Source organism: Meleagris gallopavo, chromosome 6, assembly GCF_000146605.3.
Source record: "Meleagris gallopavo isolate NT-WF06-2002-E0010 breed Aviagen turkey brand Nicholas breeding stock chromosome 6, Turkey_5.1, whole genome shotgun sequence".
Taxonomy (NCBI): Eukaryota; Metazoa; Chordata; class Aves; order Galliformes; family Phasianidae; genus Meleagris; species Meleagris gallopavo.
Genome location: NC_015016.2, coordinates 22969088 through 22984615, shown reverse-complemented (window position 1 = coordinate 22984615; position 15528 = coordinate 22969088). Strand labels below are relative to the sequence as shown.

Below are 15528 nucleotides of genomic sequence, written 5' to 3'. Positions count from 1 at the left end.
CATTTATCTTTTTCTACATTTTATGTTATTAATGTTGGTTACTGAGTAACCGAATTTCTGCAATTAATGTATTTTTAAAGATTAATAGTTTGGATTTTGCCTACATAGAATATGAGATAGAAAGCAGATCAGAAATATTACACGCAACTCTCATTTCTCTCCGTTGATGTATTATATTTATTCTGATGGAATCTTTTTATTCTAGGATAAAAATATACCTCCATCTTCATTTTTTAAAATTATGAAATTGAATAAAACTGAATGGCCTTACTTTGTTGTTGGAACTTTATGTGCAATTATCAATGGGGCTTTACAACCTACATTTTCAGTCATGATTTCAGATGTTATAGGGGTAAGTATAAAATCAAGTAGAACTTTATCTGCTGTATCTTTCATTGTTGTTTATTGTTTTTATAAGCCTTGAATTGGTTTAGCACAATCAAATTAAATGCTGCATTTTTTCAATTTGCCTGCAAAGGTGAAAAGTGGATGAAGGTCCACGCAGTGAGAATGCTGAATTTCTGCTCAGAGTCTCACAGAATAATAAGACATCTCTGTTGTCTTTGAGCAGATCAGCTCACAAACACTGAGGAGAGGTTCTCCTGTGATCTCTCTGAAACTGCTTCATCCTCATTACCTCAAATTATATAAAATGTATTTGTTTTATCCAAACCTGGGGGTATTATCTTTATTGCTCTGCAAACATGGTAAAACCAAAACTGTATGCATCACAAACTGTGAATATTTTATCACATATAAAAGTATAAGAATAGTTTGAGCATACTACAGCTTTAATATTTATTTACTCACGTGGTGAGATAAATAAGCACGTGGAAGCTGTAAATGGAAAACTGTTTATCTGATCAAGAAAACTGTCCATACAATGCATATTTACATTTTTTAAAATTCTTTTATCAAAAATAAAGCAAAAACAATAGAAATCTCTTTATCTATATAGAAAAAATAATGGTTTTGTAAAAACCATTCTTCTCTCTCACTAGTTAGTCACTAGTACGTAGTAATTTTCAGCCACTGACCACACAAATGATCTTTTAATGTCTTAAGACATGCCTCAGCTTTTTGCAGGTGTAAATTCCAATAATAATTTACAGATGTGGGTTTGTTCACTGTCATGTTACTGATTTATCTTGTCAAAAATACAAATGAAGCTTTAATTCACAAGACCAGGTATAATCACTTCAGATCCATGATCTTCAAATGAAAAATATCTTAACTCATCAATAAATTGACTCGTTTTTCCTTTCAGTGTATATTTAGAATACAGCATGTATGTGAAAACAACAAGAGAAATTATTGTGTGTGAACTTAAAATTTAATTTTCAAAATTTTCTCCTATAGATGTTTGTGGAAAAAGGAAAGGCTGCTATGAGAGAGACAAATAGCACATATGCATTGCTCTTTTTAGGTTTTGGACTAATTTCTTTTGTCACATCTTTTCTTCAGGTAAGTTTTTGATACCATAAGTGCTCACGATATTTCATACACTGTATCACAATTGTGAGTTAAGCTCTCTGTGCCCTGGTATCGAGCAGTACATGAGAAAAATGTTGATGATCTTTGACTACCAGGTGTTCAAAAGGTTGTAAGAGGTTTGAAATGTATTCTGTGGTGTAGCCTGATCTCTGTCTCCCCAGCAAAGGAAATTTTGGCTGTGAGGCCTATCTCTAGCGCAGCCTTTGGAGAAAAATAGACAGTACAGAAAGTACTGGTAATACAGGTAGCAATTTGGCAGCACAGGCCCAGATCTTATGTAGGGCAGCATTTCTGTCTCGGGTAAATGTATGCTTCAGCTGCCCTGCGTTCTATGCAGCAGTGCTGTAAGCATCTGTGCTGATTGTGCCCCACATGTAGCTACGTGAACTGCACTCAGCCCCTTCCATTTTTGAGAAAACTTGCACTGAAAGTCTCTGGAAAAAAAAAACAAAAACATATCATATGCTTAGGGTAAGATTATTTACAGCTCTGTACCATGAAAGTTAAATAATATTTCATGTTGCCTGTTTAGAAGTGCATCCTTCCATTGTACAGGATTAAATCCTTTTGACTGTATTTTCTGAAACAGACTCTAAATTCACATTTGCACACCATTTTTCCATGAGTATGTGTGCTTACCAGTGCCTGGACCTACATGTGTTGTGGGAAAACTGTCATGTCCATAGATAAATCAAGTCATCTGTCATGTGAATTGATGGATATCTCAATTTACATGCACAAATCCCTTTAGCTGTTGCTCAACTACTTGGGTCAATCTTGCTTTAAGATCTGTACAAGTCTGAACACCATCTTTCCACTTTCTACCCCAGTGCCCTTGAGGCACCTCTCCTCCCCTCAAAAAGAACCAAACTCAAAATTCCTACTTCTGTGGTGCACTGGAAAAAGAAAAAAAAATGTTGGAGTAGCTGTTATGGTTATTTCCACGCTAAAATGTGTCTTCCCATGTCTCCCATCTCATTCCTATATGGTCTGATCCTGCATGGCCCTGGCCCAGAATGGACAGATTTACCAGCACTACTCCTTGCATATCGAGTTGTGCTGAGATCAGTGAGTGTCTCTGCAGGCTCAGAGCTCTCCCCTAGAAAATAACCTGTAGCACTACACTTTTTTACTATAAGCTCTTAGAGAGAAGCAAAATCCTTGCTATTTGTGCAGTGCCTAAAATAACTGTAGGGTTTACTGCTTATACCACTGAGCCTGTGACTAGCTTTGGTTTGAGATCAGGTGCGATTAAGTATTCCTGCAATTAAATCATTGCTTACTGGGGCTTGAAAACTGTTATGTGATACATACTTGTTTCTTAAAAGAAAAGCATATTTATATTCCGTACCCTTTCAGGTTCCAAATTTATCTTTAAAATTCTTTGATTACCTCAGTTGTAATTAGAATATATTTTATGTAGTGATATTCTTCTTCATACTGTATGCAGGTAGTTGATTTACTGCCTGGGAAAGACAAAAACTGTAATTAGGTAATTTTTTTAAAAAGACTCATTCTCTCACGCAGGGTTTCACATTTGGTAAAGCTGGAGAAATCCTCACAATGAGGCTTCGATCCATGGCATTTAGAGCAATTTTGAGACAGGTAAACGTACATTACTAGGCATGACATATTTAGCTTTCTAAAGCTTTAGAAAAGCTTGTTTGTTTACATGCCAAAACTGGGTATTTAAGTAGACATGCAGAGATCATATCCGTAAAGATTTCACACTGATTTTTTTTAAAAATCAATTTAGAAACTGACTGGATAATATCTTCATAACAGGTCCAAGTAGATATTTTTTAAATATTTAATTGATGTGACTGACTAGGGAAGGCTATTTAAAACCAGTGTAAGAAAACTCAATTTGATGGTACTGTTTATTTAGCGTATTTAATATAATCAAAACCACCTTGGATTGAGGCCCAGAGAAAGTAGGCTGTACTTTAAGAGGCCAAATTTGAAATTCAGATCTGCCTTCAGATCTGCTACCAGGTAGGATCACAAATAATACTACTGAAGGCCATAAGACCTGAATATCTCACTAGCTGCACTCACTGCACTGGTGGCTTCTTCTGCACAGCAGTCAAAGAGCCACTGATGGTCACAGCATTGGGCAGAGGCAGAAAGAGGTCTCTGCTGTCAGTGGAAATAGATTCAGTAGCAGAATGAAATTCTTTAAAATAACCAGCCTGAAATTCAAACACAGGAGTCTCTAGGAGCTAAGCAGTCAGTGTGGTAGCAAGGTGTGTAGCTTTGTGCTGATGGGCAGTTTGGCACTACCACATGGCTCTCTCACTCCTCTTCCCCAAAAAGACAGGGAGAGAAAACACAATGATAAAAGCTCATGGGCTAAGATAAAGACAGGAGGGCCTCATTAGTTACTGTCATAGGGAAAACAGACTTGGCATAAGATTCTGTGATGATGATTCTATGAAAGGATACTGGAACAGGTTGCCCAGCAAGGCCACCCCACCCTGGAAGCACTCAAGGCCAGACTGGCTGTGAGCAACCTGGTCTAGTATGAAGTGTCCCAGCCTATAGCAGAGGGTTGGAACTAGATGATCTTAAACGTCCCTTCCAACCCAAACCATTCTACGATTCTATGATTCAAACCATTCTATAAGGAGATTAACATAATTTATTGTCTATTACTAACAGAACAGAGCACTGAGAAACTAAAAGCAAACTGAAATCCCCTTCCCTCCATCCACTCTTTTCTATCTCCTGCTCCCAGGCAGTGCAGGGAAATGGGCCTGTGGTCAGTCCAGTGCTTCATCTCTGCCACTCCCTCAGGGTCACCCTCTGCCCCTTTTCCACATGGGGTCACTCCCATGCAATGCTGCCCTTCCCAAACTGATCCTGCATGAGCTTCCCGCAGGCTGCAGCTCTTCAGGCTATGTAACAGGAAAAAATACATTTTTTGTTAGTAGTCTTTGCAGATGTCTGTTACACATCCAAATATTTTACCTCTAAATGGCAATTTCCTTGGTATTCCTTTTTAGTGAACATCTGAGCATAAAAACAAACAAACAAACAAAAACATTAAAGTCATAAGCAAAGATATCTTGTAAAACTGTGTTTATTATGGAATAATGTGGTAATGTTTATGTTCTTACAAAAAGCATATACATATTGTTAGGTTAGCTTTGAGTTTGGAGATCCTGTAACTTTAGGTCTACTGAATTTATAGCTGCACCAAAAGTACTAGAATCACACGTGTCATTCAGTCATAAGCCAAAGTGATTAAGTTATCTTAAGTAGCCTAATTAGGTGATGTAAAGACTAAATTTTTTGAGATCATAATAAGTGTATTTCATATCATAGGAGATCAGCTGGTTTGATGAGCCTAAAAATAGCACTGGAGAATTAATTACAAGACTTGCTAATGATGCCTCACAAGTGAAAGGAGTAAGTAACATGCACTGGCATTTTTCATACCTCATTTAGCATGGAGTAAGTTACAGAGGGGATACAAGTGGTAGAAATCCTGCTCACTATTCTCTGGAAACTCTTATTTATTTAAAAAGTGTTTGGGATATTTTGGGCAACCATCTAGCTGTGGTGTCCCTGTTCACTGCAGGGGAGTTGGACTGGATGGCCCTCAGAGGTCCCTTCCCACTCTAAGGATTCTATGATTCTATGTTTGATGTCACACAAAAATTTAATATCATAGCAATAGTTAAGATAGATGGATAGATATCTTTGCAGTATGATAATGTGGTAAAGATTTAGTTCATATTTGTGTTCAGTCCTGTTAACACAGTATAAATGAGCCATCCAAGGTATTCGTTTATTTATTTATCCAACTTGTTTAGATGTCTAAACAGCATCACATTTCCATACTAAATGCCCAGCTCAACAAAATGCATAAAAATACATCTCTGAGGATTGTTGTCATTGCATCACTGTGTGTTGTTCAAGTTGAAAGTTTAAAAGTTTTAAAAATTATCATTTCAAACTCCATGTAAAAAAGGTTTGAGAGTTATGAAATATCATTGTTTTTTCTTGAGCAAAACATGAAAATGAGGACTGTAAGTCTGAGTGAAGAAATAGAAACAGGAACAGAGTGGGACAGAGGACTTATGGGAATGATCTATATACTTAAATAGTTTTCAAACAGTTAAGATAAGTCATTCAATTTTACAAACTATTTAAAAGCAAATTAAGTACTTTCAGATGTCTTCTGTTAAATAAATCACAATTATCTAATTGACAAGTATTTTGTATAACTTCAAGATAAAGCCATTGCAATAATGATTTTGTTCTTTTTCAGGCTACAGGTTCCAGACTGGCATTAGTTGCCCAAAACATAGCTAATCTTGGGACTGGGATTGTTTTGTCATTGATATATGGCTGGCAGTTGACTCTTCTGCTTTTAGCCATTGTGCCAATTATTGCTATTACAGGAATGATTCAAATGAAGATGCTTGCTGGACATGCAAAAAAAGATAAAAAGGAACTAGAAACCTTAGGAGAGGTGGGTTCAGTGCTGTTTTTTTTTTTTTTAATATCTATTTTTATTTTGTGCTACATAGTGATAATTATAGGGACATTGGTGTTGGATCAGTAATATACTTTTTCTCAAAGTCAGTCTGCATTGTTGTACTGACGAAATGGTGATACAGAAAATATGAAGCTGAAAATTGAAAACATGAGTTAAATCTTAAGTGCAACTCGAATTTAACAAGCAAGGTCTCACAAATGAGTATTCCTTTGAATCCAGTGCAGTTTTTGCGCTACGAGAAGACTGCGAGGAGACCTCTTTGCTACCTTCCAATATTTAAAAGGAGATTATAAAAAAGGAGGGGAATCACCTTTTACAAGGGTAGATAGTGATAGGACAAGGGAGGATGGTTTTAAGCTCCAGGAGGGAAGGTTTGAATTGGATGTCAGGGGGAAGTTCTTCACAGGGAGGGTGGTGATTTGCTGGAACAGGCTGCCCAGAGAGGTTGTGGATGCCATATCCCTGGAGGTGTTCAAAACAAGGTTGGATGGAGCTCTGGATAACCTGGTCTATTCCCAGTTCTGGAGATTGGTGGCCCTGTATGTGGCAGGGGGAATGAAACTTGATGATCTTTGGGGTCTCTTCCAACCCAAGCTATTCTGTGATCTGGAAAGAGACACAGAATTTTGATTGAAGATTGAAAGTCATATTTGCTTCCTTTGCAGTAAGGGCTGATAATTCACTAGTCCAGATATATTCTGTTATACATTAAAATATGAAGTTAAAAGGTATTTATCTTTAAAACAATATATACATTGAGGAAAACAACAACAACTAATTCTTCTTTACTTAGTAGGACACTCAAAAAGAAATTCAAAATGATGTCACTGATTACTCATAAAGTCTTGCCAAACAAGTAACCTTATGCTTTCTTACACACTGGAATATTTTAAAGTTATTTTATAGTAATGTTGATTACAGCTGCTTATCATTGTTGCATGCCAACTGCCCTAGAGACTATTTGTAAGAACTGTTACATGATTGTTAGGTGATGACCTGAATACCAGCCTCTGACAGACTATAAATTTAACTTTTTTTTTTCAGCTCCACAGTTTCTGGCAAAATTTAAAGTATATTTATTCCCACAGCAAATCAGCAAAATGTTTCACTTTCAATATATCAGGCAAATGAGAAGGAAAAGAAGTACCACACATCTATTTTAGCGCTAAGTAAAAATCTTCTCTTTAGAAGTGAGTTTCTTCCTGGAAAAACGTCAAGGAAGAAGTGGCACCTTCACATATCAGGACAGAAATAAACTACTTTTATTGATAGGTAGTACAGAATCAGTATTCATTCTTTCCTCATCAGCATGAGAGTTATTCATACACATATAATGGAACCAATTATCTCCAATTATACAAAAGAAGAGCATGTGACATGGAGTTATGGTTGGGGTTATGATTAGGGTTAGAGATAGGATTGGTTGGAATATAGAGTTAGGATTGAGTTAGAGATGGTTTAGGCTAGGGTTGAATTAGGGTTGATTTAGGATTGGGATTGAGTTAGTTTTAGGGTTAGGGCAGAGAGCTTCTGCAGAGGCAGTGGGATTTTACAGCATACAAATCTCAGACTGGAGATAGTACATAAAAAGAGGAGCTTAAGTCCTAGATGACTCTCTAGAGAAAAGATAAGGATTATTTTTGTTGTTTTTTTTTCTTTCTTGTGAAATCAGTACATCGGAACAAAATTACTAGCTGGAGCTATTGCTTTATGAATATACTTAAAAAAAAACACATTTCAATTTGTTTTACATTTTTGATTTTTTTATTTGCTGAATTGTTGTCGAATAAATTGTCTATATGAAAACATTTGCTGATGATATTAATTAGCTGCAAGTAATTCCCCTTTACAGTAGGGGAGTATTAAGAAAATGAAGATCTGAACTTTCACTGGTTTTCAGTTAATTTCAAGTACATAACATCATTAATCATTTTGGAAACTTCTACCCCTATTATTTATCTTTTCTATGGCAAAATAGGAAGATTTGTGGATATAAAATTAATAGGAATTAGCTGCCAAGCTGTCTTATGGGCCAGGAAAATATATATTTATATTTTTATGAATCTGCAGTAGATTTGATTTTTTCCTGTCAGAGTTTTGAAAAACTTCTGGTATTGCAAAAATGCTGGGAATGCAACCTGGGAAAGGTTGTTTCTTTTAAAGTGAGATCAAGATTTGTGGCCAAATTCGTTTGAAGATGATGAAGGCTTGTTCAGTTTAGCCAGACTGAGTACTAACAGCAATTAAATCTGGATAGCAGTTGCAAAGGCCTGCTGCAGAGTAACCTCCCATTGCTGGCCTGTACTAAAATGTATGCTGCCTCAACTTCACTGCTATAGTACATGCTTATTGGATTTTATTTATCAGAAGCATATCTACAAATATTGCAATCATACACTTTCAACAGTATTGTAGTTATGTTCTGTCACTTCTATCACAGTCATTCTAAATTCTGGTTTGCAGATTAGGCTTAAAAATTTCCATATAATCTTGTTTTTCTGATATTACAGATTGCTTCTGAAGCCATAGAAAATATTCGAACTGTTGTTGCTTTGACTCGGGAAAGAAAATTTGAGTACATGTATGGACAAAATTTGCAAGTGTCATACAGGTAATAAAAAGCTTCTTAGAAAGAAGATGTTAAAATGTTTCTTTTTAAAATTAGCACAAATCACAGTCAGCTGAATTACATTTATTTTCTATCAACGCATCATGAAGTTTTTAATTCCAAACTCAACTTGAACATGGGAAATACAGATTATCTTCCTGTTCAAGCTAGCAGTCTGATTAAATAACAATTTTCTTGAACCCTGATAATAGGGTTATTAGCTGCCATAATTCTTGAAATGCAAACCTTTAATATTTCTAATTCTTCTAATGAGGCCTTCATTCTGAGTAAATACATTGCATAACAAGCCAAAAGTCATGTTTTGCCTGTAGGCTTAGGTAAGATCTCTGTTAAAATCAATAGGGTTTTCCCAGGAGGGAACCAAACTGGCAGAGCTGCACAGCAGTTCAATTATTTGCACACTCTGATATTTTATCAAAGTATTGTTGTAGATCATGTGAAACCTCATGAATGTCACAACCTATTTTAAGATTTTTGGTTCAACATAAGAAAAAGCAGAAAGATTTATTTTGTTGAAGTAGTTTCTGCTCTGTAGAAATTCTGAAGTTCTTGATGACTATTCTCATCTGCTAGGTGAATCTTTAAATTGCACCTGCATTATTATTTTTTACATTGTTTTATTGAATCCATGCAATGAAAACAATACCTATTGTACATGCTCAAAATATTGAGTAGTTTTTTCTTCTGTACCAATATTGTCATGAGTTTCTGCAAGCAGAAAGAAAACAGAAATTATAATGTTTTAGGTTAGGACTGAGAACTGGAGATATTTTACTTTAAGCTAATAAAGACTTGTGGATTCCTCTGAGTTATACAACGCTCTTCAGATTCTTGGTTGCTACAACTGAGTGCCCAACTAAATTCTGATAATATATTTTTTCCATTACAGAAATTCTGTAAAAAAGGCACATATCTTTGGATTCACTTTTGCCTTTACACAAGCTGTTATGTACTTCACTTATGCTGGATGTTTTAGATTTGGTGCATATCTAGTAAAACGGACATATGCGGTTTAAAGATGTGCTTTTGTAAGTATTTCCTCTTTAGGTTCTTTTGGGTCCATGTGGGAAAATGTTTGATTTTCCTATAGGGATCATGAAATACAACTGAAAAAAAACCAAAAAAACAGCTAAATACTTCCATCCTTACACTCCCCCTCCTTTCTCACATTGCAGCAAATCCAAAATGTGTCACTTCTAGACTGCATTTTCTCATGATCAGGTTACACAGGAAGGCAAAAAGATGTTAGGCAAGGCCAAGCCGTCCCTTGTTTTCATGACCAACAAGTTTTCTTTAACAACAGAATCACATGGCCTAGCTGTAGAGAGCGTAGGTGGGCAAGATTAAAAGATAAGTGGAGCAAGTAACGAGTGAAACAAAAGTGAGGAAATTATGAGCCCTGGGGCAAGAGAGATAAAGAGCAGGAGAAACATTCAACAAATGCCCATTCTAAAAGATGCCCAGATAGAGTTGGAAAAGCTTCTTCAAATGCTAGCAGCGAACTGATGCTATTGCTTCTGTCAGCTGGCACCTTTCCACCCTTTTTCCTCCCTCATCTCCAACATCTAACCAAGTCTTCCTTCAACTCCCTGCAGATGAAATTCCTATCTATATTTGTCAATAGTCACGTTGTCTTCCATGTACATCCCGTGCTTTTAGCACTTGCCACACTCTTGCCTGGCAAAATTACTGCTGAAGCTAAACGTTCATCTTACGCTGATTACTGCAACACTTTCTCAAGCTATATCTTCATCTGATCCTGATTACAGCAACACTCCTGATTACAGCAACACTTTCTCATGTACAAGCATTAGCCTCCCTTTCACTATGCACTCATGTGAATCCCTTCTTGTGTACCTATTCTTGTACTGCTCATTGCTGACTCCAGATTTCATGCTTGCATCCTTTGCCCCTTTGCCTTTTGTTCCTGAACTCAAGGACTGGATTGTGCAAGAAAGACTGGGCCCTTCAAAGGAAATGTTGAGCGACAAATTTCTCTGTAAATCTCCAAAACTAATAACTACAGTTTTATAGATGAGGAAACTGTACTGCAAGGAACAACACATCCAACCACACCTCTTCCATTCAGAATAGAAATAGAAAGCAAAACATCAACTTCTAATAAATCCAGTTTAGTGGACAAGAATGGGAAGCTACTGTCCTCCCTGGAAAGAAATTATAGATTTTCTCAGTGAAGGAAAAATTCTCAAGTTTTTACCCTCTCTCACCCTTATTAAGGAGTAGTTATTTGTCTGAAGACCCTCCTCTGGCCATACAAGCTTTTTGTGCCTGTGCCGTAACAGTAACAACAGTTTTCTCCTGTTTATTTTTACAGAGTGTTTTCAGCTATTGTATTTGGTGCAATGGCATTAGGACAAAGCACTTCTTTCACTCCAGACTATGCCAAAGCCAAGATGTCAGCTGCTCACTTATTTCTGCTGTTTGAAAGAGTACCATTAATAGACAGCTACAGTGAGGAAGGGGAGAAACCTGTAAGTAAAATGGTGTTATGCAGTTATAAAGTGTCATGCAGCACTACTTTATTTCAAGCCTGCTTTGTTTTTCCTGTCATTCACATCAAAGCCACTGAGAACAAGTACAGTGTGACCTCATTTGCACCTGAGTCATTCAACCAAACTGAGGTTTAGCTTTTCCTATAACATCATCTGCCATCCTCTCAGCTTCATTTGCCTCTCGATGAAGCACCTTGAAGATGCATTGAGAGTAGGATTAATGCACCAGAGACAGTTTTTACAGCTTTTCTTGTCTGAAGCTACTTAAACGTGGATCTTGAACCTATGAATAGGCCTCTGATATTTACCACTGATTTTTGAGGCCTAACTAATTTGCAAATGGCCCATGATAGATTGTCACATATTTTGATAACCATCAATGTGTATGAACATATATATGTTCATATGTGGCCTTTCATGTAATGAAGAGGATAGAATGTATCAGAAAACGATCGCGTATATGTCATAAAAACAAGGTACCATATATACATATACATACAAGAGCTGCTCTGAAAGTAATGCTTCCTATTTCATGGCATTGGCCTGTGATGTCAGAGGCAGATGTTGGTGGTACAGCAGTAGAGGTTGAACCTTCCTGGCAGTATCCTGTTGGATTTTGTTGCTGTGTGACAGATGGCAGCATAGTGGCAGGCAGTCTGACAAAATGGAGTGTGACACAGAAGTGAATATTAAGCAAAAGTGTGGAACTGAGTTCCTCCATGCAGAAAAAAAAATTCACCCATTGACATTCCTTGAATCTTGTTGAATGTTTATGTAGATCAAACAGTTGATGTGAGCACAGTGAGGTGGTGGATGGTGCGTTGCAGCAGAGACAACTGCAACATAAAAGACAAACTCTGTTTCGGAAGGCAGTACAGATTTTTACGAGCACAGTATGCAGGCTCTTCTTCATCACTGGTGAAAATGCATAGCTAATGGTGGTGACTGTTGAAAAACAGTATTTTGTAGCTGAGAATTTCTTCAATCAAATGATGTTATTGTGCACTTTGTATCTGTTGTAACTTCCATGTAAATAAAATAAATAGGAGGAATGCACCCTCAGTAAGTTTGCAGATGACACCAAGTTGGCTGGAACTGTCGATCTGCCTGGGAGTAGTGAGGCCCTACAGAAGGATCTGGACAGGCTGGATAACTGGTCTGAAGCCAATGGAATAAGGTTCAACAAGGCCAAATGCCAGGTCCTGCACTTTGGCCACAACAACCCCAGGCAACCCTAGGCTTGGGGCAGAGTGATTGGAAGACTGCGTAGAGGAAATGGACCTCAGGGTATTGATTGATGCTCAGCTGAACATGAGCCAGAAGTGTGCCTGGGTGGCCAAGAAGGTCAATGGCATCCTGGCTTGCATCGGGAACGGTGTTGCCAGCAGGAACAGGGAAGTGATTGTCCCCCTGTACTCAGCTCTGGTGAGGCTGCACCTTGAGTACTGTGTCCAGTTTTGGGCCCCTCACTGCAAGAAAGACATTGAGGCCCTGGAGCAGGTTCAAAGAAGGGCGACAAAGCTGGTGAGGGGTCTGGAGCACAGGTCTTATGAGGAGCGGCTGAAGGAGCTGGGATTGTTCAGTGTGGAGAAGAGGAGGCTCAGGGGAGACCTTATTGCTCTCTATAACTACCTGAAGGGAGGTTGTAGTAAGCTGGGGGTTGGTCTCTTCTCTCGTGTAACTGGTGGTAGGACTAGACGGAATGTCTTCAAGCTGCACCAGGAAAGATTTAGGCTGGACATTAGGAAATACTACTTTTCTGAAAGAGTAGTTAGGCACTGGAATGGGCTGCCCAGGGAGGTGGTGGAGTCGCTGACCCTGGAGGTGTTCAAGGAACGGTTGGATTTTGTGTTGAGGAACATGGTTTAGTGAGAACTATTGGTGATAAGTGGATGGTTGGACTGGGTAATCTTGAAGGTCTTTTCCAACCTTAGTGATTCTGTGATTCTATGTTACTTTTGGAGTGACCTACTGTAGTGGAAATGCTAAGTCACAGCTTGAACCAGTGATTGAGCACCTGCTGGAAAGGCAGGGCCAACCCAGAGGAGCTCAGGTGTATGCAATTTACCTGAGTGATCAATCATAAGGGATGCAGCCAGGATCCACCCCTTCCCAGACCTCGTTTAAGGGTTGGCAGTGGAGGGAAAGGTATTTCTTTGGAGATCCCTGCATATCACAGAAATGTAGGGGTTGGAAGGGACCTCTAGAGATCATCGAGACCAACCCCCCTGCCAAAGCAGATTCCCTACACCAGGTCGCACAGGTAGGCGTCCAGGCGAGACTTGAATATCTCCAGAGAAGGAGACTCCACAACCTCCCTGGGCAGCCTGTTCTGAGGTCTTCTGAAGGTAAGCAGCTTCTTTTCTTTGTTTCTGTGCCCATCGCTGTTGCATTTGAGCAAACTCTCATTGCTGCAGTCTGGGATCTTGCTGCTCTGCTGTCAGTGCTGCACTTTCCATCATGTTACACCTGTGTGTATACACGCTCATATAAAAAGTTATTTTTCAATATAGCCGCCACCACTTCTAGGCATTTTTGCCAGCAATAAGGAAGAATCTGTATACTGCACTCTTAAAAATCTGCGCCAGTGGAAGTGATCCACTGTTTCACAGCTGCTATGATGGCATTGTTGCTAAGAAAATGTTCCCTGTGCTGTCCATTTTCTCAAACAGATGGAAGTCAGTAGGCATAAATCCAAATATATGGTGGGTGTTGTAGGACAGTCCAGCCAAGATTGGCAATGTGTTCTGCTGTCTTCAAATGGATACGGGGCCTGAAGTTACTGTGTTGTAAGAGAGGCTGTCTTCTTCTCTGGCCTGATTCTGGGACTTCGAGCCTTTAGTTTAGTCATCGTCACATTGTATTTCGGTCAGAGTTGATGCTTTGTTCTGGCTCTAGAAAATCCAGTAGGATCACTCCTTTCCTATCCAAAAAGGCAGTGCACATCACTTTACTCACATCTTGAACTTTTTCTTCAATGGGGAATTCACACATTGCCACTCCACGGACTGCAGTTTTGACTCTGCCTCATAGTGGTGATAACTGTGTCTCATCACTAGTAATACATGATCCAGGAAACTGTCATCTTCAGCCTTGTAATGGTTCAGTAGGTCCTGACAAACTTGCATACGGTGTTTATTTTGTTCCTGTGTGAACATTTGTGGGACCAACCTGGCACAAATATTGTCACCATCATTTCTATCACGTTGAAGCTGATATTCAGTGCTGTATGCATTTTGCTGCTCATAATCTGCTGACTTGTGTGGATTGAAACTCTTCATTTTGTGGAAATTGTGCATGACCAGTGGGTGGCTTGTCTATCACATAGTTATGCTGAAACACACCACTTGCTGCCTCACTGCGCTCACATCCACTCTTTCATTTCTGTAAACATTCAGCAAGCATTGATGAATGTCAGTGGGTGAAATTTTTTCTGCATGGAGGAATTCAGTTCCACATCTTTGCTTTATATGTCATACACCGTTTTGTCAGCCTGCCCATCTACTGCCATCTGTCACACAGCAATGAAATATAATGGGATATTGGTGGGAAGGTTCAACTTCTACTGTCAACATCTGCCTCTGACATCACTGGCCAACATAATGGAATTGAAGGCATTACTTTTGGAGCAGCTTTTGTGCACATAGATATCTATATATTTATGCACTTGCCTTTATTATACATATGTGTTTTAGAGGAGATTAGCAATGATGTCTCATGAAATATAAATTTAAGCGGAAGTGTTAATTGGTCACTTGCATCTGTATATGTTTTCATATATCATTATTTATATGAACTAAATTGCTTCTTATATGGGCAATATCCATATCACAAATACCTATTTTACAGTAAGTTAACTTGAAATAAGCACAGTCATTCTACTTAAAGTTTTACGGAATCAAATTTTAATTAAAATATACTTGCAGAGTAGAATATTTAGGAGAGAATTTGTATTTTTGTAACAGCTTCTCACTGCCTGTTAATTTCTGTGGAGAAAAGAAAGATCTGATTCACTGGAAGAACTCCCACTGATCTCTTCTAGGAATGCTTTTCTTAGATTGTTATTATCTGTTACACTACCGGTTTTTATGTTAGATTATCCTAAAAACATCTATTTCTACCATTTCAATCAGAAAATATTTGGTGGAAACATCACATTCAAAGATGTGGCATTTAAATACCCAACCCGCCCAGAGGTCAAAGTGCTCCAAGGTTTGAACACTGAAGTAGAAAAAGGACAAACTCTGGCCCTTGTTGGTAGCAGTGGCTGTGGAAAGAGCACTGTTATTCAGCTGCTTGAGAGATTCTATGATCCGCTCAGTGGAGAAGTGGTAAGTGCTCCCTGTAGAAGTGTAGGCTGCTGTATGTGATACATGTTTAATGAA

At 38.3% G+C, this 15528-nt stretch overlaps 1 protein-coding gene across 1 annotated transcript in view; it reads left to right on the top strand.

Annotated features, from left to right (window-relative positions):
* The window catches only part of ABCB1 (ATP binding cassette subfamily B member 1), a 34652-nt gene extending 19124 nt beyond the window's left edge, over positions 1-15528 (top strand). Inside the window, 10 exon segments of the mRNA XM_010712601.3 lie at positions 206-352; positions 1360-1464; positions 3022-3099; positions 4822-4905; positions 5771-5974; positions 8512-8612; positions 9520-9633; positions 9635-9658; positions 10966-11122; positions 15277-15528. Of these exon segments, the coding sequence (XP_010710903.2) occupies positions 206-352; positions 1360-1464; positions 3022-3099; positions 4822-4905; positions 5771-5974; positions 8512-8612; positions 9520-9633; positions 9635-9658; positions 10966-11122; positions 15277-15513 (1251 nt within the window). The 3' untranslated portion in view covers positions 15514-15528.